Source organism: Anguilla rostrata, chromosome 11, assembly GCF_018555375.3.
Source record: "Anguilla rostrata isolate EN2019 chromosome 11, ASM1855537v3, whole genome shotgun sequence".
Taxonomy (NCBI): Eukaryota; Metazoa; Chordata; class Actinopteri; order Anguilliformes; family Anguillidae; genus Anguilla; species Anguilla rostrata.
Window position 1 is genome coordinate 40,493,574 of NC_057943.1, and position 22,702 is coordinate 40,516,275.

Genomic DNA, 22,702 nt, shown 5'->3' on the forward strand with positions numbered 1-22,702 from the left:
GTGAGCTTATCTGTACGTGACTGTTATGGCCAGTATTCAAAGAGATGTGTAGGTTTGAATACTCCAGAAAATTTTCATAAATCTAAAGAGCCCCTTTCAGTTACGTCTATGCAAATTCTGGTTCACAGCAACTGGAATAAAATGCAGTGACTGTTAGTATTGTTTTATGCCTGCGATTGAACTTGTTTTTAAGCATTTCCACCCCTGTAAAATTACTATTATGTTGGAATCACAAACCAAATACAACAGTAGTCACTGTAACAGTGTGTGGCGAGTACTCTTCCTTAGAGATCAGTGTCTGGGACTGCTCATAAACTTGATGTGAAACCAAGAGCAGAAATGTGAATGAACAAGAAGCCGATGATGGAGGTGCCAAAGATACAGGACTGCACGGTACATACTCAGTTGATAGATTGTATTCTGTGGCTGAAGGAGTTTCAGATCCTGCCTGTGAACAGAGCACATACTGCCGACACTCACAGAACCTCCTCTCCTATTGGCCAGCTCCCAGCCGCTCTGGCCCGGGGTGTGAGGGTCGAGGGGTTAGGGGACCCGAGCGATGTGTTGGGCTCTCTGGCCGAGGGGTTAGGGGACCCGGGCAATGTGTTGGGCTCTCTGGCCGAGGGGTTAGGGGACCCGGGCAATGTGTTGGGCTCTCTGGCCGAGGGGTTAGGGGACCCGGGCGATGTGTTGGGCTCTCTGGCCGAGGGGTTAGGGGACCCGGGCGATGTGTTGGGCTCTCTGGCCGAGGGGTTAGGGGACCCGGGCGATGTGTTGGGCTCTCTGGCCGAGGGGTTAGGGGACCCGGGCGATGTGTTGGGCTCTCTGGCCGAGGGGTTAGGGGACCCGGGCGATGTGTTGGGCTCTCTGGCCGAGGGGTTAGGGGACCCGGGCGGTGTGTTGGGCTCTCTGGCCGAGGGGTTAGGGGACCCGGCGATGTGTTGGGCTCTCTGGCCGAGGGGTTAGGGGACCCGGGCGATGTGTTGGGCTCTCTGGCAGAGGGGTTAGGGGACCCGGGCGATGTGTTGGGCTCTCTGGCAGAGGGGTTAGGGGACCCGGGCGATGTGTTGGGCTCTCTGGCCGAGGGGTTAGGGGACCCGGGCGATGTGTTGGGCTCTCTGGCCGAAGGGTTAGGGGACCCGGGCGATGTGTTGGGCTCTCTGAGGGCCGAGGGGTTAGGGGACCCGGGCGATGTGTTGGGCTCTCTGGCCGAGGGGTTAGGGGACCCGGGCGATGTGTTGGGCTCTCTGGCCGAGGGGTTAGGGGACCTGAGCGATGTGTTGGGCTCTCTGGCCGAGGGGTTAGGGGACCTAAGCGATGTGTTGGGCTCTCTGGCCGAGGGGTTAGGGGACCTGAGCGATGTGTTGGGCTCTCTGGCCGAGGGGTTAGGGGACCCGGGCGATGTGTTGGGCTCTCTGGCCGAGGGGTTAGGGGACCCGGGCGATGTGTTGGGCTCTCTGGCCGAGGGGTTAGGGGACCCGGGTGATGTGTTGGGCTCTCTGGCCGAGGGGTTAGGGGACCAGGGCGATGTGTTGGGCTCTCTGGCCGAGGGGTTAGGGGACCAGGGCGATGTGTTGGGCTCTCTGGCCGAGGGGTTAGGGGACCCGAGCGATGTGTTGGGCTCTGGGGGCCGAGGGGTTAGGGGACCCGGGCGATGTGTTGGGCTCTCTGACCGAGGGGTTAGGGGACCCGAGCGATGTGTTGGGCTCTGGGGGCCGAGGGGTTAGGGGACCCGGGCGATGTGTTGGGCTCTCTGACCGAGGGGTTAGGGGACCCGGGCGATGTGTTGGGCTCTCTGGCCGAGGGGTTAGGGGACCCGGGCGATGTGTTGGGCTCTCTGGTCGAGGGGTTACTGGACCCGAGCGATGTGTTGGGCGGCTGTTATCCCTCAAAGAGACGTTAAAGTTCTGCAGCCATGAGGAGACACAAGGGCAGTTCTGTTTGGATGCCGGCCCGCTCGCTCGCTGGGTCGCCCGCCCTAAACAGCCTGTTTGTTTATTCAGGAGCCCGCAGGTCGGGCCGTCCCGCGGCTCCGGCGCTCGCGCGCGGCAGGAGTCCGGGGGTGAGGTGAGGACCGGGCCCGGGACGTGACCCCGCAGGCCCGACCACACTGCCGACTCTCATACGGACCCACACTGACCCGACTGTGCGGCTCCGGCTCCTCGGCCTGCCCTTTGGACCCGCTTCAAAAAGAAAAAAAAAATAATGTCAACACCCACTTCATTTTTCCCCCGCTGAGAAAAACCGTGGAAAAGTGCAATTGCGCAACGCGTTCATCACATTGCTCGAATTACACGCTCGATAAACACAAGCATTTCAACAGCCAGTGAAAAACATTTTTTTTTTTTCTCTCGCGTTATTCAAGCTTTCAATTAGGTACTGTAAAACATATTTCTCTGAAACGTCGCAGGACTGTGAATAAATAAGGCTTCGTCTCTGGGGGGAGATGTTTTTTTTATATCGGCGGGGTGACACTGAACATGGCCGCGTGCTTTATGGTCGTTCTCGGGCAAATGTGCCATTCTGGAACGCTTCACAAGAAGTTTTCTCTCAGTCTGGAAAAAACGCAGTGGAAAAAGGTTCTAATTTTGCAGCGGGCCACGCCCGACCGTGAGTCAGACTGCTCCACGGAGCGCTGGGGTAGGATGTGGGGAAAGGGAGACAGACTGTGCCTGCACACGTGAAGGATATCCTGTCATAGATGCCATGCGGCTCCAGCGTATGTATCAGCTCCGGCTGTAAATATGCTCTCCGTCACAGCTGGAAAAAAGAGTAGGTTTAATGCACACATCCCCGCTTTTTTACCTCACACCCAAAAAGCCATCTTGCGCAATGACACAATGCCTGGCTCGCTTTCAAAAAATGATGTTATTAATCAAGATAATCTGAAATATATACCCAGCTAACCCTAGCTGGAAAGTATGGGTAAGTGTTTCCAAGGCATAAATTTGTTTGGTTTCCCTACATATCCCTTGAGCTTTATTTTTAATTCAAAAGGAACATGTTAGGAAAAGTTTTCAGCTTTATTATTCCAGTATTTTTTCATTTCTTTTGTATGCATAGTTATTTATGCTATTTTAATTTTATCAACATTCATCAAATTTGAAATCTCAAGATTACATTTGGAATGTTTTTTTTCCTGACTCAGGACATGACATTCGGTTTGTATACAACACGCCTGGGACATTTTCCAGCACAACAGTCTTGAAGTAACTGTATCTCACAACCAAACGGGAATCTAGCAGGAATGCTCCACAACATTCCTGAAACATTTGTTTTAGGTGTGTACATAAAGACAGAGAATATACAACTTAAATTCACGTAAGGCTCTAATGAAAAAGGTTATTTAAGCAGTTATGCTCAGGGGAAGGGTCTGGTTGGAGGCAGGAAATGTCCACTGGGTATGAGAATGAAAGGGTAAGTCATAAATCTTTGGCATCTCCCACATTTGTCAAACGTGTTTAAAAACAGCTGTACGTGCACTTTTCTGCCGCATAAGACAAAGCAAAAAGTTTGGCAATATTCTCTGCCCTGTCCTCACTTTGAAGAGAGATATTCTGGCCTCTTCAACAAGGAACACGATTCCCCTGCAGTCCCCTGCAGTCCCTTGCTGAGTGTAATGAACCCAGATGAACGCATTGTGACTGGGCCAGTCAGGTTTCCTTTTCAAACCAACAGCATTTTTATCAGTAACGTTTTTCAACTTGCACAAAGCGTTCCCAGAAAAACACGACCTGTTATTGTTCTAAAAATTCCCATTTCCAGTCATTATTGACCAGCTCTTTTACAGCTGCCAAATTTGAACTTTTTTTCGCTGAAACCAAAACAGGGAATAAAAAACAATGATGAATCCAATAACCACAATTGTGATGCTTTAGATTTGTTACAGATAATATTTAGCATTTATAGTTCATAATTTGTTGATTAGGCAGTTTTCCCTTGGAATATGACAGAAAGGCAAAAAAGGCTTTCATCCCTAAACCACAAGAAGATGATTCTAGAATAAGGGTGATCTATACATACATACACAGGTAAAAAGTGCAAAGGTTTTGGGACAGTGACACAATTTTTGTTGTTTTTGGCTCTGTACTCCAACACAATGGATTAAATAAAGCAATCACTGAATATGGGGTTAAAGTGCAGACTGTCAGCTTTAAGTCAAGGGTATTTACATCCATACCAGGGGATCAGTGTACGAATTACAGGCCTTTTTAACATAGTCCCCCCATTTTAGAAGAGCAACAAAAATTGTGTTACTGTCCTAGTACTTTTGCCTTTAACTGTAGGCGGTGTAAATATTGAACAGAAGTTCCTAGCTGAAAACAAAGGCAGTAATTATCCAGACTCTATAAATAACAATAGCTGATTCTTCAGTTTTTGGGAATATAAAAAAAAGAGTCCACTTGGTGCAAAGACAGGGGGCAGGGATTAACTTGGGGATATGGCACCCTCCACATACCAGGGTATAACCTGGTGACCTGCAGACACCCCACCAAAACTTTACAGCCCAAAACCAAAGCCCTTTGGCATAAGCACGGAGCTTTGGATATCCGCCAAACCCAACAAGGGACCGAGCAGAGATGTCCGTTACACTAGGAGCAGATGCAAGGTCGGGGAAGGGTGGCTTTGGAGCTGTGGGGGCAATAACAGCTGCACTTACAAGGAAAAGGGTAAAGCTGATTCAGTAGCAGGATAACACTAGCCTTCTTAAGTGGCACACGCTGTAGTGTGAATTCTTTTCTTACCATTTGGTGAACCCCATATACATTCATTTACAGATTTTTTTCCCCCTCATTCCAAAAATGTTTTTTTTCACTAAACAAGTTAACCTGTTCCAGCCTGTAGACCAGAGGTAAGCAACCCTGTTCCTGACCATCTACCATCCTGCAGGTTTTCGCTCCAACCCTAACAAAGCACACCTCATTCAACATCTAGAGATCTCATTCAGCTGCTAATTAGTAGAAACTGTTGTGTCAAATTAGGGTTGAAATGAAAACCTACAGGATGGTAGATCTCCAGGAACCTGGTTGGTTACCACGGCTGCAGGCTGTGGCTTTGCTCTTTCTAGACGGCCCCTTAGCTACGCATCACTCTTGATATTCCTTGCACACACCTCCCAGGAGTATCCCACAATGCTCCAGCAGCACGTTCCGTGGAAACGGCACAGCTCGCCTCACAACCTGACGTTCTTGTGTTTCATAATCAGAATCCGTCAGCAACGTAACAGCAGATTACAACGAGGGAAGACTCTGGGAAAAAAAAAAAAGATCTATATTTGGCTTTTGCATTGGTTGGCTCCGTTAGACAGCGCAAGGCAAAGAGGACAGGAGGACGTTTCCGCGGTACGGAGCATGTACGGGTCGCCTGGGCGTGTCCGCCAGCGAGCGCTCAGACTATGCCCGCCGGAATGCGAGGGGCGGTGGTGTTTTTTCGGCACGCGGGACTGGATCAGGCTGTTAATCTGCGGGGCTTACGCTCGGCCCTGCCCGACGGTGGCGGATTCATGGGGCCGCCGGTGAGAGCGAGCGCTCAGAGACAATAAGAGCAGAGGTGGTCTCAACCCCCCCCCTCCCCCGCCCCTCCCAAAACCCCTGCACCCCCCCGGGCTCTCACAGAGAGCACGCACACTTGGCCGACTCCGGCACTGGGTCCCAGGTCTCCCTGCATTAGTGAGGGACGATTAAGCAATTTAACACAACCCAGCGAGGGAGGGAGGGGGGGAGAGAGAGAGAGAGAGAGAGAGAGGGGAGGGGGGGAACACAGATCCTTTACTAGGGCAAGGGAGGGGAGGAGACCACTTTGCTTTAGGCGCAAGAGACGGTCTCGCGACTTCCCGCTATCTTCTCCCAGACATCGTTACTGGGAACTACAGCGTGTCAAATACACTCCAACCATCCTGAGATGCACGCTTGCCTTACCGACATCCCGATCTCCTGTCTACAGACAGCCCCCATCTCCTCTCTACAGACAGCCCCCATCTCCTCTCTACAGACAGCCCCCATCTCCTCTCTACAGACAGCCCCGATCTCCTGTCTACAGACAGCCCTGATCTCCTCTCTACAGACAGCCCCGATCTCCTCTCTACAGACAGCCCAGATCTCTCTCTACAGACAGCCCCGATCTCCTGTCTACAGACAGCCCCGATCTCCTGTCTACAGACAGCCCCGATCTCCTCTCTACAGACAGCCCCAATCACCTCTCTACAGACAGCCCCGATCTCCTGTCTACAGACAGCCCTGATCTCCTCTCTACAGACAGCCCCGATCTCCTCTCTACAGACAGCCCAGATCTCTTCTCTACAGACAGCCCCGATCTCCTGTCTACAGACAGCCCCGATCTCCTGTCTACAGACAGCCCCGATCTCCTGTCTACAGACAGCCCCAATCACCTCTCTACAGACAGCCCCGATCTCCTGTCTACAGACAGCCCTGATCTCCTCTCTACAGACAGCCCCGATCTCCTCTCTACAGACACCCCCGAACTCCTCTCTACAGACAGCCCTGATCTCCTCACTACAGACAGCCCTGATCTCCTCTCTACAGACAGCCCTGATCTCCTCACTACAGACAGCCCTGATCTCCTCTCTACAGACAGCCCTGATCTCCTCACTACAGACAGCCCCGATCTCCTCTCTACAGACAGCCCTGATCTCCTGTCTACAGACAGCCCCGATCTCCTCTCTACAGACAGCCCCAAACTCCACTCTACAGACAGCCCTGATCTCTTCTCTACAGACAGCCCCGATCTCTTCTCTACAGACAGCCCCAAACTCCACTCTACAGACATATTCACCCAGACTATGTACGGGCACAAACACAGGGATACAGCACATTACAATGCACCTTTGCAAATAAGAAAACAAAAAACATATGCATGAATTACGTTTTTATGACAACATAATATTATTTCAAGGACCTTCAGTGCTTCCCCCTCCTAATAGGTATTCCTGGTGTAAAGATACTAAACTCATACCGTGCCCGAAGAATGAGCACATGTCCATTTTGGTCGACTCTAAAGAAGGTCATTATATGAAATATATGCTCAGGAGACATCCTCTGTGATATGCATAGTTTACGTCTGTCCCTTATATGCAGCTGGACACGGACCAACGCGATTGGACCGCAGCTGAACCTCGCTCCGGTCGTGAACCCATAACCTTCTGGTCCTTAATCATTCTGCCGCTGTAGCTGTAGTGCTCCAGGGAAGAAGGGATGATGAGACGGCTTAGGAAAAATGCAGCCAAAACGACAGATTAAATCAAAATCCAAAAGTCCTCATTTTCAGCCGGGAGAGCTGTGGGACAGGGGCACGTGTCAGTTTGGCTTAATGAGACAGCCGTGGAGAGCGCAGGCTGCCCTACTGACTGCGAACGCGTCGCGCCGCTAACCCACATCTGACTGCAGACATCAGCATCCTCTGCAGAGAGATGGGTTTCCATTCAGCCACTGCTGAACTCGCTATTCAGTGTGTTGGGAGGGTGTGTTGGGATCAAAAGGGTATAGAAGTTTAATAAGGTTCCTCCACACACTTCTCTCTGGAAGAATTTTAGAGTTCCGTTAGAGTGAAACTTTCCTTTTTATGTCAATGATTGTCCATTGAGCAGAAGTTTGGTAATTTCATTGAGCGTTCCTCTGTTTCTCAGTTGACTAAGATTATTGCCATGCTTGTTCACTGCTTTTGCTTTGTAATGCAGTGTTGAGCCGCGATTAAAACAGAGGCTACGCAATCGTCGTGGACCAGGCACAGACCACTGGAAAGATCGGGGGTGGAGGGGGGGGTGTTTTTGGGGGTCCCAGCCCACGCTCACGTTTCCCACACATCTGGATCCCATCCCGGGCCGCAGGGCTCGGGGGGCAGAACCGCACAGCTGTGCGCGGAGAATCCGCCCCGGACAATCCCTGAGAAGATGAGTAACGCCCGGGTCGACCTAGCCGCTGCGAGCGAGAAACCCACACGGCACCGCGAACGCCGCCGTCGCCGCGCCGGGAACCCTTCTGCAGGGCCCTTCGGAACAGCGCCGGGGGAGCGGGGGACCCGCTGGACGCGCGCACGCTGGGTGGTGAGAGAGGGCGAGGTCCGAGAGCGAGAACGTGTGCGGGGAAAACGCGAGGGGAGAAAACGTGGCAAGAGTGACATAAATAAGAAGGTAGCGATTAAAATAAGCAAAACACAAACATCCCTGCTGCGCCTTCTTTATGTCGATCCAGTGGCCCCAGGGTATCGTAAAACATTAAAAGTTATGTGTGTACTACCCCCCCCCCCCACCCCCCGCCCCTACCACCCCACGCTCCCCACCAGGTGCTGAATGTTAGTTGAATCCCAGTGTTGTCAATCTGGAGGAAACCTGTAAACAAGGACAGATGCTAATCCCCCCCTTTCCATTTGCTCAATGGCTCCAAACCCATTTACGTGCATTTGCTCTTCGACGCGGGGCGGTGAAGGGGATCTAAGTGCTCTTCGCACGGAGCCGAGCTCTATCACCGGGGCGACCGGGTCTGTAGCCATCGCTCCGCGCGGCACGTACGCTGGGTAAGTATCCCGGCAACCTCGGCCTACCGCCAACTCGGCGTAAAAGTTGAAAACACCGTCAAACTGTTTGGCTTGTAGGCACTGTTATGGCACTGTTATGGCACCGTTATGGCGCTGTTATGGCGCTGTTATGGCACTGTTATGGCGCGTGCCTGTTTTTCAGCTGTTATTTGTGTTCCATCGAATCACCTGACTGTGACCTGTCTCAGGGCTGGAAAATGGCCCCGGTCGTAGCAGGCTGCGTTTCTTCCTGATGGACCCACGGCGTGGCGAAGCAGAGAGGGCACTGCGTCCCGACGCTCAGCGGAGAACCCGACAGAGGAAGCCTATCGCCGTGGAAACAATAAGGAGCCCAGCCATTGGCCCATTGTTTGCTGGGCTTGGGGCAGATGTCACAAGCCAGTGTGACCCGACTACCACAGAGCCCAGAGTACATTAGTCAGTGGAAGGGCCAACAATGACTGCATGCAATGTCACTGTTGGCCAGCTGTTTGGGTGCAGTTAAGTTAACTCTACCGTCACAATGAACAATGATTTAGCTGTTTATGCTTGAGCAACTCGCGTACAGTTGCGCAAGGTCCCGGCAATGAATCCTACGCAATAAAGATACTGATTTGTGCATTATTGTTGTGGTAGTTGCTTTGCTTTTATAGGGCACCACTTTTTCTGCACCGTGGCAAGACAAGACTAACAGATAATCATCGCCGTCAATATGACAGCACAAAATGGTGGCATAGCCAGATGGGTGAAGTGGAAAGTCCTTAAATGCACTGCTATTTTGTGTCAAATCATCTGAAACTTCTATGGTTCTGCTTCCTCCATTGAAATGTCGTGTAGGCATCAGTGGTAGTATGGAAAGGCATTATCTCTTACGGGGTGATAATAGAGAATCCAGACCCTGGAACTTAGACGGGTACATAACGTCCCCATTTTCCCCCAGAAAGAGAAGGTTGTACACACCCAGCATGAGCTTGAGTTAAAGACTTCTACAAAATTATACGACCAAAACTAAATCAACACTACACATTCTTAAGTTTTCATTTTATATACATTCATTCATTTTGGACTGAACAGAAAATTGAAGGACAAAATCAAAAGACCAAGTTTTGTTGAGTAAAATGAGTAAAATGTAAGAACATATGTTGATTGAATCCAGCCCTGAATCACATCAGTGATTATAGTCCTCACAGATAAGCATTATAAGCACCCGTTGTGTCCCATTAAACACTTTCCCAGCTTGTATTTATATATAGACCCACTCTGTGTGTCTTTCCAGTGATATTCTTCAAGACCAAAAACAATCACTTGACTTTCTTATCGTAAAACAGAATCACCCAAAAAGCAAATATACCTGAATCAAATGGCAAACCATTCAATATACTGCATACACGGAGAGTAGAGAAAGAAAGTGCACTTTGTGATTGTGTGTAGAAAGAGAAAGTGCACTTTGTGATTGTGTGTAGAAAAAGAAAGTGCACTTTGTGATTGTGTGTAGAAAGAGAAAGTGCACTTTGTGATTGTGTGTAGAAAGAGAAAGTGCACTTTGTGATTGTGTGCAGAAAAAGAAAGTGCGCTTTGTGATTGTGTGTAGAAAAAGAAAGTACACTTTGTGATTATGTGGGGGAGATTTAAAGGGGCCTGCTACTTCCTGTCCAGTTGGTGAATTCAGACCATTAGTTCCTGGATCGATTGAGCGGCAGACGTGGTGAAAATCTGCCAGTAGACCCCGGGGGGTTCTGACCGTATGGGACCAGCCTGCACACCCTCAGGAGGCGAAACCCAATCCGCTGCGCCGAATCCCAACACCCCCCCCCCCCCGACACATCTGTCGGCTGTCTGCCCCTCTGCCTAACACACAAACATGTACCCTCAACAGGGAGAGTGGCAGAGAGCCAGGCTGCTCAGAGTGACTCCTGTAATTAAGTGTACACTTGCTCAGACTTCTTACGTTTTATGCAGTTTTTTTTTGTTTTTTACTGGATGCGTTTCTCGTTAACCTCGCTTGGCGTTCCTCGTGTGCAGTTCCCAGGTCTGGTATTTCCTCAGTTCTGATGATACACATTCTCAGGAGGTAAAAAAAAAAAAAAGTAATGAGATTCAAGGTGACGGATCTCCTGCAGCAATGAAAATGAAACAAATCACAGAGGCAATCTATTCGCAGATCCACCTCCAGCCAGAATATCCCACTCGCGACGGACAATTCCCACAGAAAGAAACTGTTATTCCCAGTGATATTTTATCATAATAAGGCAAATCCCAGGGTGTGAATGAATCAAAATGATACAAAGAGATGAGGTGCGTGAAACACTGGATATTGAGAGGGGAAGAACACCCCTCAGGCATTCATGGGTGAGAGAGAGGTAGTGGAGCACCTTATAAATCATTATGGGATACAAAGAAAGAGAATGCCCAACAATATATCCAGAACTAAAAAACCCTTAAAAAACAGTCAGAAGCCAAAACTGTGCTGCGTTGGGGCCATAGGGACCACTAACCACAGCACCATCTAAGGAGATTGTATTGTCCAATAAGCAATATTATAGATAATTTATAGGCCACTTATTTGCTGGATTGTACCGACCCAAGCTTTGCATGATGGTGCTGTGAATTATGTTGAGCGCGCTGGCTAATTTACAGTCTCTGGGGTTGAATATTTTGCTCGCAAGAAATTTTGAAAGCTAAACTTCTGCCTCTCTCGTAGCTGCGAGTGAGCTCTCCCCATTCTCTGTCCCCTGACCGCGGTTACAGTAATCACTGCTGCCACCCACAGCCGCGTGCGAATGGCTGCAGGAGATGCAGTTCTGCTCCCAGCATCTAAGAGGAGCCATTTTACAGGCCTCTGAACCAGGGCCAGCCACGCCCACAGTCTCTTCCCCTCCTGACGATATGCGATACGAGAGGAAAGCCAAACTTCTCAAACCTTCTCAAGGTTCTCTGCATCCGGGATTCCAGATTCCCATGTGCCCCTCCAGAACGTTTTGATTGCCCACAACCCCCAGCACCCCCCCACCCCCCCCACCCCAGGCTCCCCATCAAATACCTGCGACGGACACGTGAGGAACATTTACACAAGCGAAACCCCCGCTGGATTTCTGAAAACCCAACCCTGAGAAAGAGAGGGAGAAAGAAAGTGTATGTTGGATCTGCACCACAGAATTCCAGAAAGTTCCCTCACGGTGTGTTGGAGTGAAACCCACACAATGATTATGGAAATAAAAAACACAGAACAAAACTGACCAGACACCAAAAAAAAAAGTCAACATCTGGACCAGAGATAGGCTTGCCAGTACATAAATTCAGTTTCAAACGCGTGAACATGGAAGGAGAGAGGAGATCATACAGAGCCGTGTTAATAACCCTGATGAACGGGCTTTCTCTCCGGAGATGGCAGGGATAAATGAAGGATAAAAAATGGATGGTGAAGCGTAATAAGAAGGTTCCCTGATGCAGCGAGCAGGCAGGAATGAAACAAGGGCTGGCTCTGTTCTCCAAGAGAGCCGTAAATCCAGAGGCAGACCGGCCTTGATACACAACAGAAAATCTCGCGAAAGCCCTCTGATATACATCATCCCTTTCCAGATGAGATTGAGTGTCCCGACGCGATCCAGAAGCCGGATGAAGGTCGCTGCTTAGGAACAGAATCCGTCCGGATCCCGCTCCGATTTCAGCGGGAGGCCGGAGTCGTGTCCCGGCGGACGGAGGGGCTAATCCGCCCCCGTGTCATTTTGGTGTCCTCAGAAAGAGGAACAACCACGAGAGCTCGGGACACCCTGGACCAGGTCCCCGGTCCGCCCCAAGACCCACCACCGCCCCCAACACCCTACATTAGAGAACAAAATCCAAAATCCAGATCAGGAGGGAGAATTTATGAGAATGAGGGGGACATTTGCCACTCTGCCAAAATACCTGAAAATGCTCGAATCCCATTGGATAAAAAGCTTCTGTGCAGCCTGAATGTGGACTGCAGAAAATTGCTCTCTCTCACTTACGTGATTTTATCTGAGATGACAAGGAAATCCCTGCAGATACAATGCCGAAATAGGATAGTTGCAATTTGTTTTATTTTGCAGTGTTTGCATGATTATGCATTTTTTTGGTAAACTGACCTTTTCTTGGCAAATGACCGAGTAAAAATAAATTATTAGTATTGAACACAAATGGAAGGAAAAAATATATCTCTGTGGAACACAAAAACAAAGTAAAAGAATTAAGCAGATTTGCTTCCCTGGCTATAAATCTAGCATTAAGGGTTGTTGAGGACACACTTTGTCCTCAAAGTCTGTGAAACCATTTTAAATGTGAAGCTTTCTGATTGAGACATACTGTGCATTGAGAAACCATTATGAAATGCCACTGCACAAGAGGAACAGTTCAGTTTCTGTTCAGATAACTGTGTAAAGGTTTATACTGATACTGGTGTAACAAATCTAGCTAAAGTCATTAAATACTTCTCCTGCAAAATCAGAGTGCGTACAGTACAGAACTGAAATCTCTCACAAATGTGTAGTCAGTGTGACTAAAAGCAGGAACATTGTTTTTTGCCTTTCAATGGGAGGTGAAGATGAAGACAAAGCTTTCTGAAAGGAAAAGCCATAAGCACAAGCAAGCAACCTTGTCCCTATTCGGCCTCCCGGACCCCTGGGGTACACTGAAGAGATGAGTCCAGCGACGTTGTGTTCTTTCTCTGAGCCTCCTCCCTCTATCCCCCCATACCCTGGGGCTCGCTGGGGAGGAAGAAGGAAGAGATCCGCCGGTAGCTGGGCTCTGGGGGAGGGGTTCTGGGGTGGGGGCAGACAGGCTCCTGGGGGTGGGGGCGCAGGCTGGGTTCTCTTCCACAGAGACCGCCATCACACTGTGACCCCCCCCCCCAATCCCACTCCCTCACCGTGTCTCTCCACAAGGGGGAGGATTTACAGCGGAGCGGACCTGTCCATGTCTGTTTGGGAACCACAGTCCAGCAGGGACGGGGACGGGGACGGGGACGGGACGGGGACGGGACAGGGGGTGGCGAGGAATAAGTGGAGGATTTACAGAAATAGCGCCAGGCCTAAAGAAGATTAAAACAGGACTGGCGACCTTTGACCTCTCCCCATCATGCTTTCCCCCCCAGCTGTTTAGGAAAGTCATCAGCGGGGATGAACACACACAGTGCTTTAGAGGGTTCACAGTGACTCATTGTAAAAACTGCTGAGAAGCACACAGTTCAGGCCATGGTAAACCGTTTGGATACTGAGCACGGACACACACTCGGCCCGAACGAATTAAGTGCCCAGTTTGTGTGACTAACGTCAGACTCACCTTAGTTTCAATCACCTCTTCCTTTTAGAGTGACACATAGAATTCAGAAAACCACTGACTATACACCGACCAATCAAATTCCTTTTTAGCCACATATTCAGCACAGATCAGGCATCTCTGTGAGTCAGCAGAGTGATGGTATTCTAATGCAGCAATCTCTTTGTATCCCTCCACTTCTGAATGGTAAAAAAAACTAATCACATTTTCCTAGGTTGTGGATGTCTAGATGTCTTTATTTTCTGCATCCTGCATCCACAACATGGCCCTCTGACTCAACTATACATGACTACTACACTAAGAGCAGGTGTAGTGATAGAGTTTCCCACGATAAGATCCAAATATCTGCAAATTTGGCATGTTGTGTAAGTTTGGTATGTATGCCTTGTTTTTTGACCATATGCTCAGTGGAGAGATTAATTTATCGTCCAGGCTGAAGTTCCCCTCTGTAGCTAAGCGGTAAAGATGGCGCTTCGCTGCGAGGACAGCGGGAGGCGGAGTCACTCACCTGTGGGCAGGTCATCGCAGCACACCTCCATGGAGTCGGAGGAGCAGTCGCTGAGCTCCTCCAGGGATGAGCCGGTACTCTCCTCCGGAACCTGCAGTCTGAAAGCGATGGAGGAGAACGGCTTCACTCTCCTCCCCTTCCCACCACAAACAGAAGGAAGGCACAGTCCTGCGCTTTTAACCGTGAGTTTGGGTTCGAGTGAGGGTCTGAAAGGAACAGTCAGTGCCTCCTTTACTGCAGTCAGATACAGACAGAAGCTGCTTTTGACTATCTACTCCAATACCTCGGGCTGTAATCTCTACATCCACCATTTTATTTCCTCAGTCAATTCCCCATTACCTCCCTACGACCATAAAACCCAAATTTAACTGCTGACCCCAGGCCGGTCAGCCGATTTACTCCTGCATGTTCTTGCCATCAGAGAGTTTTTATTTTTGTTTTCCCACCACTGTTTTTCTTTGCACATGATTCCTTTTTGTCTGGTTTGCAAGTTTTTGGCAGGGTCAGACCCAATACACTCTTCCTTTCTTAACTTCCTGTAAATTGTCTGTATGTCAGTGTCTGTGTAAAAAGCGAAATAGAAATGAAATGAAACTGAACAGATAAGATGAGGGTGCAGAAATACTTTTTAGAGGGGCCAAGGCTTAGCTCAAAACATGCCACAGGGCTCATACTATGCAAAAAAGTAGTCACTGATTGCTGTCATTAAGGACACAATCTCAAAGTATGCAATTGCGTCATTGGGCTTTGCCATATTAATAACACCCTTCCACTGGCATTCATTTTTTAATAAACAAGACACAGCAGATGAACAATCCAAAGCATAACATACCTAAGTTAGTGGTAGCCAAGGTGGCTAATTTATTTGAAAAATTGATTTTTCTACTGACAGAAATGTATTACTTAACTGAAAGCTTATCTGATAGACACAGTGGAGACTAATTTTATTAGACTAGTGGGAACGCATTTTATTTGGCTCATTTAATCGCATTTTATTTATCTCACTTTGTAAGAAAAGCACTTAATAAATAAATGCACTTATTATTTAATGCACTGTTATGCCAATGGTAGTGTAACGAGTATCCAGCAATTACAGCACACAAACTGAAAACAAAAGCAGGGACTCATGGGTAAATACAAGACAGAGTTGGAGTTGTTTTTGTTCCTTATCTTCAGAGTGATACATGTTCTCTCACCACGACCCTCCCTCTATCTCACCCAGTCCCTGCCCACCCTCAGGCTGATTGGCCGCACGCCTTATGAGTCATCAGTGCATTGCCGCGTGAACTGGCTGGAGAGAGTGTGTCTGGCAGAAAGAGGGGTATATTTCTCCATCCCATTTTGAAGGTAAAAGGGATGGTGGGGGGGGGGGGGTGTCAATTGGCCGAAATGGGCCCACAGGCCCGATTAAGTGTGCGTGAGAAATCCAGATCTGGGGGGGGGGGGGTGGGGGGTAAAACAGCAAGGGACCTGGGGGAAAAGAGGAATTGCCGAAAAAGCTGGAAAAGAAAGGGGAAAACAAACAGGGGATGATGAAAGTTGGAGGCTGCAATGAGGAATAGAGCATTGTGGGCCAGGGAGGTGAAGCAGAGAGGCTGAGTGTTAAAGAGATGCACAGTGACTGTGAACTCTCTACAGTCGCTGAAACAAAAGCACTCAGCGACTGAAATTACTGCATTATCAAAATAAAAAAGTCCTGTTGTGTTATCTGTACATACAGGAGACGGAGTGTAATGAGAGGGTTGGGTTTCGAATGTGACCCATACTGTGGTCTGTGAGTGGGTTTTGAATGTGACCCATACTGTGGTCTGTGAGTGGGTTTTGAATGTGACCCATACTGTGGCCTGTGAGGGGCCACCTCTTTGTGCTTCGCTGTACTCACCTGTACCGGAAGGGTGCGACGGCGGCCATGTTGACTTGGGGCGGCTGGTTCCCCTTGGGCAGCTTCACGCTCTGGCTGTCTGGGGGCGGGGCCTGGGGCCGGGCCGGGGGCGGGGCCGAAGGTAGAGGGCGGTCGGGCGTGCAGGGGGACAGATCTTCGGGGGTGCCCATCTCCTCATCCGAGAGGCTCCCTGACGGGTCGCGCTCCAGGCGCCCTCCCTGTTTTGGGGGGGCAGTCCCGCTGGACGCGGGGCCGGGTGGCCGGGGCAGGAGGTTCTCGTTGCTGAGCCCGTGCGGGGGGCAGCCGTTCCCCCCCTGCCCGGGCGTCACGGACGTCTCTTTCTGGGTGAGCGACGGGACGTTGGTGTTGTCCAGCCTCCTGTGGGTCGCCCGGGCGATGCCGGAAGGGCAGTTCTTGTTGCCGCCCTTCCTCAGCTCCCGCAGGGGCTCCAGGGAGGGCGCCCCCTTGTGGACGTCCAGGGTGTCCTTGGAGCGCGGGTCCTCGCGGCGGGGCGGCTGGGGGCTGCTGAAGGCCGAGCGGGTTCCGTCGGACCTCTCGGCGGCCCGCGAGGCCTTGCTCTGGGCCTGGGACGGGCGCAGCCCGCTCCTCTGCAGCTGGTTCCTCAGCGCCGTGTCCCGCAGGAGGTCCCGGGAGGAGGAGGAGGCGCAGGAGGAGGAGGGGCAGGACGCCTTGGCGCCGAGCGGGATCTGGGTGGCGGGACGGGGCAGGCCGCTGCCCGGGTGCTTGTGGTCCAGTTTCGGGGAGGGGATCATGCTCCGGGGCAGGGGAATCCCGGAGCCCGTCTTCACGTTGACCCCTCCGCTCATGATCCTGGGGTATCACACGGTCCCTTTCTGGAGAGAGGAACACAGACATCACCTGACTGTAGAGGAACATGGAGGTCACCTGACTGTAGAGGAACACAAAAGTCACCTGACTGTAGAGGGACACAGACGTCACCTGACTGTAGAGGAACACTAACATCACCTGACTAGAGGAACACAAACATCACCTGACTGTAGAGGGACACGGATGTTTCCTGAATGTAGAGGGACACAAGGTCACCTGACTGTAGAGGAACACAAACATCACCTGACTGTAGAGGGACACGGATGTTTCGAAGTAGAGGACAAGTCCCTGACTGTAGAGGAACACAAACGTCACCTGACTGTAGAGGGACACGGACGTCACCTGACTGCAGAGGAACACAAACGTCACCTGACTGTAGAGGGACATGGAGGTCACCTGACTGCAGAGGAACACAAACGTCACCTGACTGTAGAGGGACATGGAGGTCACCTGACTGCAGAGGAACACAAACGTCACCTGACTGCAGAGGAACACAAACGTCACCTGACTGCAGAGGAACACAAACGTCACCTGACTGTAGAGGGACATGGAGGTCACCTGACTGTCATGTGTCATCTCACTCCCAACAGGCTGGCTGCTGTTTCCAGTCGCCAAGTGCCATCGTACAATACCAGACAACCAAGTTCCTCTCAAACCGCCACCAGCGCCAACTGTCAGCCCACCAGCGTTTTGTACATCAGCACTACAGCAGTCTGCTAGACCATTCACCAGACCGTTCACCAGACCGTTCACCAGCTACCCTGCATTCTTTTAACAGCGGATCCTCATCTCGACAGCCTCGCCGCTAACTGCCCGCTAGCGGAACGCCGCGGGTGCCGTCGGTGCCGGCCGCGACTGCTCTGCGGATGGCGAGCCGCTATCGGGCCGACGTGTGCGCCGGCTGGGTCAGGCACGGCGGGAAAGAGACGAGAATCGGTGAAAAAGAATCAAGAATTTCATCAGAAACAAATACGATAAGAGTCAAATCAAATACAATTTCCGAGTGCCTTTCACATCACAGTCTGCGTAATGAGAGAGCGAGCGAGTGTTCCCCCTCTGTGACCTCAAAATGCATCATTTTAGAAAGAGGATCAGAACACAGGGCAGAGGTTAAACAGTCCACAAACCTGGACTGTTTAAACCATCAGAAAACACTCTTTCTGTCTTATTGCCAATCTTCAAATTCATCTTCAAGAATCAAGCAACGCTCACACACACACACACACACACACACACACACACACACGCTCAGTCTCCCCGTGTGACACTCAGATTGAAATGTCCTTCACCAGATTGACAGCTTAGATCAGTGAAAAACAATAACATTTCCAACTGGAGCCGTACCATTTGAAACAGAATCTGATGCACCCAAAAATATCAAGGAGGACAAAGCCAGCAAAGCTGTCATTTCAGGTATCGAATGAATAAAAAAAAACTTACCTTCTGCACCAATGATACAGTAACTAAATCTATGGCCCAGCCAGCTAAGGTCATTCACAAACGTGCAACATGGCTGAAGAGCTCTAAGGGAGCAGATGAGAGGTTGCGTGTAGCCTAGCCTAGCATTACTGCAGCTTATGAGAATGCAGACAAATCTCAAGCCCATCTTTAATAGACCGGGGGGGGGCAGGGGGTATAAATGGGATTTAACTCATCCCATTAGCAGAGGGTAATCTGCTGTCACCACTCTAGGTCCCCAAACAATGACAAGCGTGCCCAACAGTCGCCGTACCACGCAAGGCCTGGGTTAGGACTAATTTGGGAATCGTTGCCCCTCAACAATAGCGGCAGAGTTTGGGTCAGAGGGTCTGGGGAGGCAGGGGGAGGGGGAGAGGGTTTGGGGAGGTGGGGGGAGAGGGAGAGGGTTTGGGGAGGCGGGGGGAGGGGGGAGAGGGGGGTGGCGCCAGTGTGGAAGCGGAATAGCCACGCGGGCATGATGAGCGAACACGCTAAGCGATCCGGGGAGACCTTAGGAGGAACCAGGGACCTACGTTAACGAGTCCGTCTTATTCACGGCTAATTGGCTCTCAGGTAAAGCACCATTCTCCACAGCGATGGATAAAAAATAGCCGCATATATTGTAATTGAAGAAAGCTTAATTTCTCATTTCAATAGCCATGTCATCTTCTGGCCAGTGCTGACATAAATAACACGATATACCAATGAAGACATGCTGGAGAAAGACACAGATGCGGTGAATTTGAAAAAGGATTCTGAATGAAATGATCACTGTACAGGATAGCTATTACTTTGTTTCTGGGGATGTAACTAATTAGAATATAGTTCTAGATAAAGAAATGAATTAAGTAAAGTATATTGATGAACAATAGAAAATGCAACAAGTAGCAGTTACAGGTTGTGCTGCTGCAGTTAGCCAGGAACTGTATTTCACAGGAATGTGAGCGTCCAGCCTAGGTTTCATTACTGTCTGCATCACCTGTAACACATACTGCGTATGAAGTAGATATACTTCAGGTGCATTTGTAAGTGTATGTGTGCCAGTATTCACACACTCACACACGTAGTCACAACACACAGCCACACATGCTCTCACACACACACACACACAACACAACACCCACACACACACACACACATACAACTCACAAACACACACACACATACACACACACAACACACGCCCACACCCACATGCTCACACGCACACACACACATACACCCCACACACACACACACACACATATACCTCACACACACACACACACACGCACACAACACACACCCACACACACACATACACCTCAGACACACACACACACACACACACATACACACCACACACACACACACTTACTTACACACACACACGCCTCACACACACACACACACACCTGAGGGCTTTGATGTAATGTATTTTTCTGTGACTGGTGGTGTTTGTTTCAGGTTTGTGTTTCCTCCTCAGGTCACTGTGACTCTGAGGGGCCGGGTCGATAGAGCGTGTCGGCAGAGCGACACAGCGTGGCGCAGCAGGAGGAGCGACCTTTCAAACGCAGCCAGGGCTCTGTCTGCACACCTCCGCCTCCACAGTCTGCCCACGCCCGCCCTTTACTACAAGGACAAGCTCCATGGCCCCCCACGCACACACACACACACACACACACACACACACACACATGCCCCAAAGCTGTGGCCGCACCACCACACACCGCCCCAAAGCCTGTGGCATGCCCACCCACACACACACACACCAACCTGGCCCACACACACACACACACACACACACCGCCCCAGCCTGTGGCCGACACAACACCCCAGCCCCACATACCACAACCGGAGGTTCTGTGTACAAATCCTCCCAGGGGGACAGGCGCCATTCAACAGAAACAAAACGTGGCGTCCGCACGTAAACGGCCCTGTTTGTACATTGAGCCGCGAACCGCCACAGGAGGAGGAGGAGAGAGGAGGGGGACGGGTGCGCTCCTCGGACGCGGCCAGGAGCGGGACGGCCAGGAGTCCCGAGATGCCGCTCGGCGGGGGGGGGGCGGGGGTGGCGGAGCTCTACGCGGTGGTCCCAGAAAAACATCTGCCGTCTGGCGTCGGGACTCCTAAACAAGCCGTAAGGAAACAAAAAAACACCGAAAACAAAGGGGAACAACGGTCCCGTTCTGGCGGAGCCTGCGTGCGGCGCGGGCCAAAACCAGGAAGCGTTTGCGGCGATGTTTACCGGGCCATGGCAACGCGGGTCTGCGGGTCGAACGCTCAAACCGCCTCACAAAGGCACCGGCAGACAGCTGGGATCATTCATTCCGCGGGGCAGCAGGAGGAAGAGAGAGAGAGAGCGACCGTGCGCGGGCTCGAACGGCGCGGGTTCGAACGGCGCGGGGTCTGGGCACGCTCACCGTGGAAGTCAGCCGAAGGGGTGACTGTCTCGGCCAGTCCTTTCAGAAGGCGGCCTCTCGGTCGCCTGACGCGGAAGGAGATCAAACGAGACGAGGATATTTACGGCCTCCGTTACCGCCCCTCAGCGCACAATTTACTCATTCACCGCGCTGAGAGCTAATCTTCAAGTACAGTCCCGTACAAAACAACCCAGTCTTTAAAAGGGGGGGGGGGGGGCGGGGCCGGGGGGTGATGAAAACTTGCAAGAGGGAGAAATTAAGGATCTTCTAATCACCAGAAATTCAATTCTGACCTAATGCAGTTTCGCTCGCTCCTTGATGGAAGCACATCAATACTTCCCCACACTCGTAAAAGGAAAATGGTCGCGGTGCGCATTGAGACGTTTGCTTTTAGGCAGCCATAAATGACATGAAGCAAAAAAACAAACAAATAAATAAATCGCTGTGCCACACACTGTTCAGTGGAGCAAACGCAAAGGTTGTGCACTCAGCATTCTCAGCCAGAGCCTGAGCTGCGGGTTTAAGTCTGCATGGCAATGGCAGCATGGGCCAAAGCGCACAGGTTTTAACTGATCAAACTGGCTCTGTTTTTTTTATTATTTTGTAGTCGACGGGGGAATAACTCGGCCGCTGGCGTGACCTGGCAGCCACGACGCCAACGATGACACAAGCAAGCCCACAACACCGCCAAATGAGTCAAAGAACCGCTATCAACTCACAGCAGAGCAAGAGTGAGATAGAGAGAGAGAGGGAGAGAGAGGAGAGAGAGAGAGAGGGAGGGAGAGAGAGAGAGAGAGAGAGAGAGGGAGAGAGAGAGAGAGAGAGGGAGAGAGAGAGAGAGGGAGACTGAGAGAGAGAGAGAGGGAGACTGAGAGAGAGAGAGAGAGGGAGGGAGAGTAAAGAGCCCCTTAGTTAAAGGTACCTCAGGTCCTGAAGGGTCAGTAGGGACAGCTCTGTCTGTGACACGTTCCCCACCTTTCACAATAAACCGGACGAGATGAAGTTGAAGAGATAAGATAGAAAGGCGGAAATTCTCACCGGATCACAGCGTCTCCTTTTCTCTGTCCCTCTCTCTCTCTCTCTCTCTCTCTCTCTCTCCCTCCCTCCCTCCGCTCCTCTGTGACAGCAGCGGGGGGGGATCTTATCCGGGCAGAGCACGGCTGGCGTCTGCATGCGCGGTACCAGCTGCTCGCTGTGGCAGCGGGATAAACCCCAAACGCAATTTAATACAATTTCCAACAGCCTCGTGTTGCTTTCGAGAGAGAGAGGGAGGGGGAGAGAGAGAGAGAGAGAGAGAGGGAGAGAGGGAGGGGGGGAGAGAGAGTGAGGGAAGGAGGGAGAGAGAGTGAAAGGGGAGGGGGCAGACACAAGGACAGAGTCGGCGAGGACGAGTCACCAGCCAGTGAGTCAGCTGGGAGAGGACTGAGTGGATCACAAGGTGTAACAAAGACAGACAGAGAGAGGGAGAGAAAGGGGGATAGAGAGAGAGAGAGGGGAATAGAGAGAGGGGGGGGTAGAGAGAGAGATGCGCATGCAGAGCACGCCACTTTCCTGTCCGCGAGTGAGCGTCTCTCTGCCCGCTCGTCCATGACATCATCGGCGCTGGTCTCGTGGGGAAGGCGTCCCTCGCGCTGCCCGGTTTCTCCTTTAAGAAACGCCCTTGAGATGGCAGGAGGCGGCTCAGACGCTGCCCGCTTCCACGGGACCAGCGGTAAAACGGGCTGCTCGCTAACGCGCTAACTCCATCAGTCACGCCACATTCATTTCACAGACAGTCTC

At 51.0% G+C, this 22,702-nt stretch overlaps 1 protein-coding gene across 7 annotated transcripts in view; it reads right to left on the reverse strand.

Moving 5' to 3' along the window:
* LOC135234942 (neuron navigator 1-like) overlaps positions 1 to 22,702 on the reverse strand; it is a 187,421-nt gene that overhangs the window by 141,417 nt on the left and 23,302 nt on the right. For 6 of the 7 annotated variants that reach the window (XM_064300085.1, XM_064300088.1, XM_064300082.1 and 3 more), the window contains exons 2-3: positions 16,215 to 17,068; positions 14,333 to 14,430 (exon numbers count right to left, since the gene is read on the reverse strand). In XM_064300085.1, coding sequence (XP_064156155.1) covers positions 14,333 to 14,430; positions 16,215 to 17,041 — 925 coding nt within the window. In that variant the 5' untranslated portion in view covers positions 17,042 to 17,068. Of the gene's footprint in view, positions 1 to 14,332; positions 14,431 to 16,214; positions 17,069 to 21,961; positions 22,120 to 22,702 lie in introns of those variants that run through there. The other variant, XM_064300086.1, reaches the window with a different exon arrangement.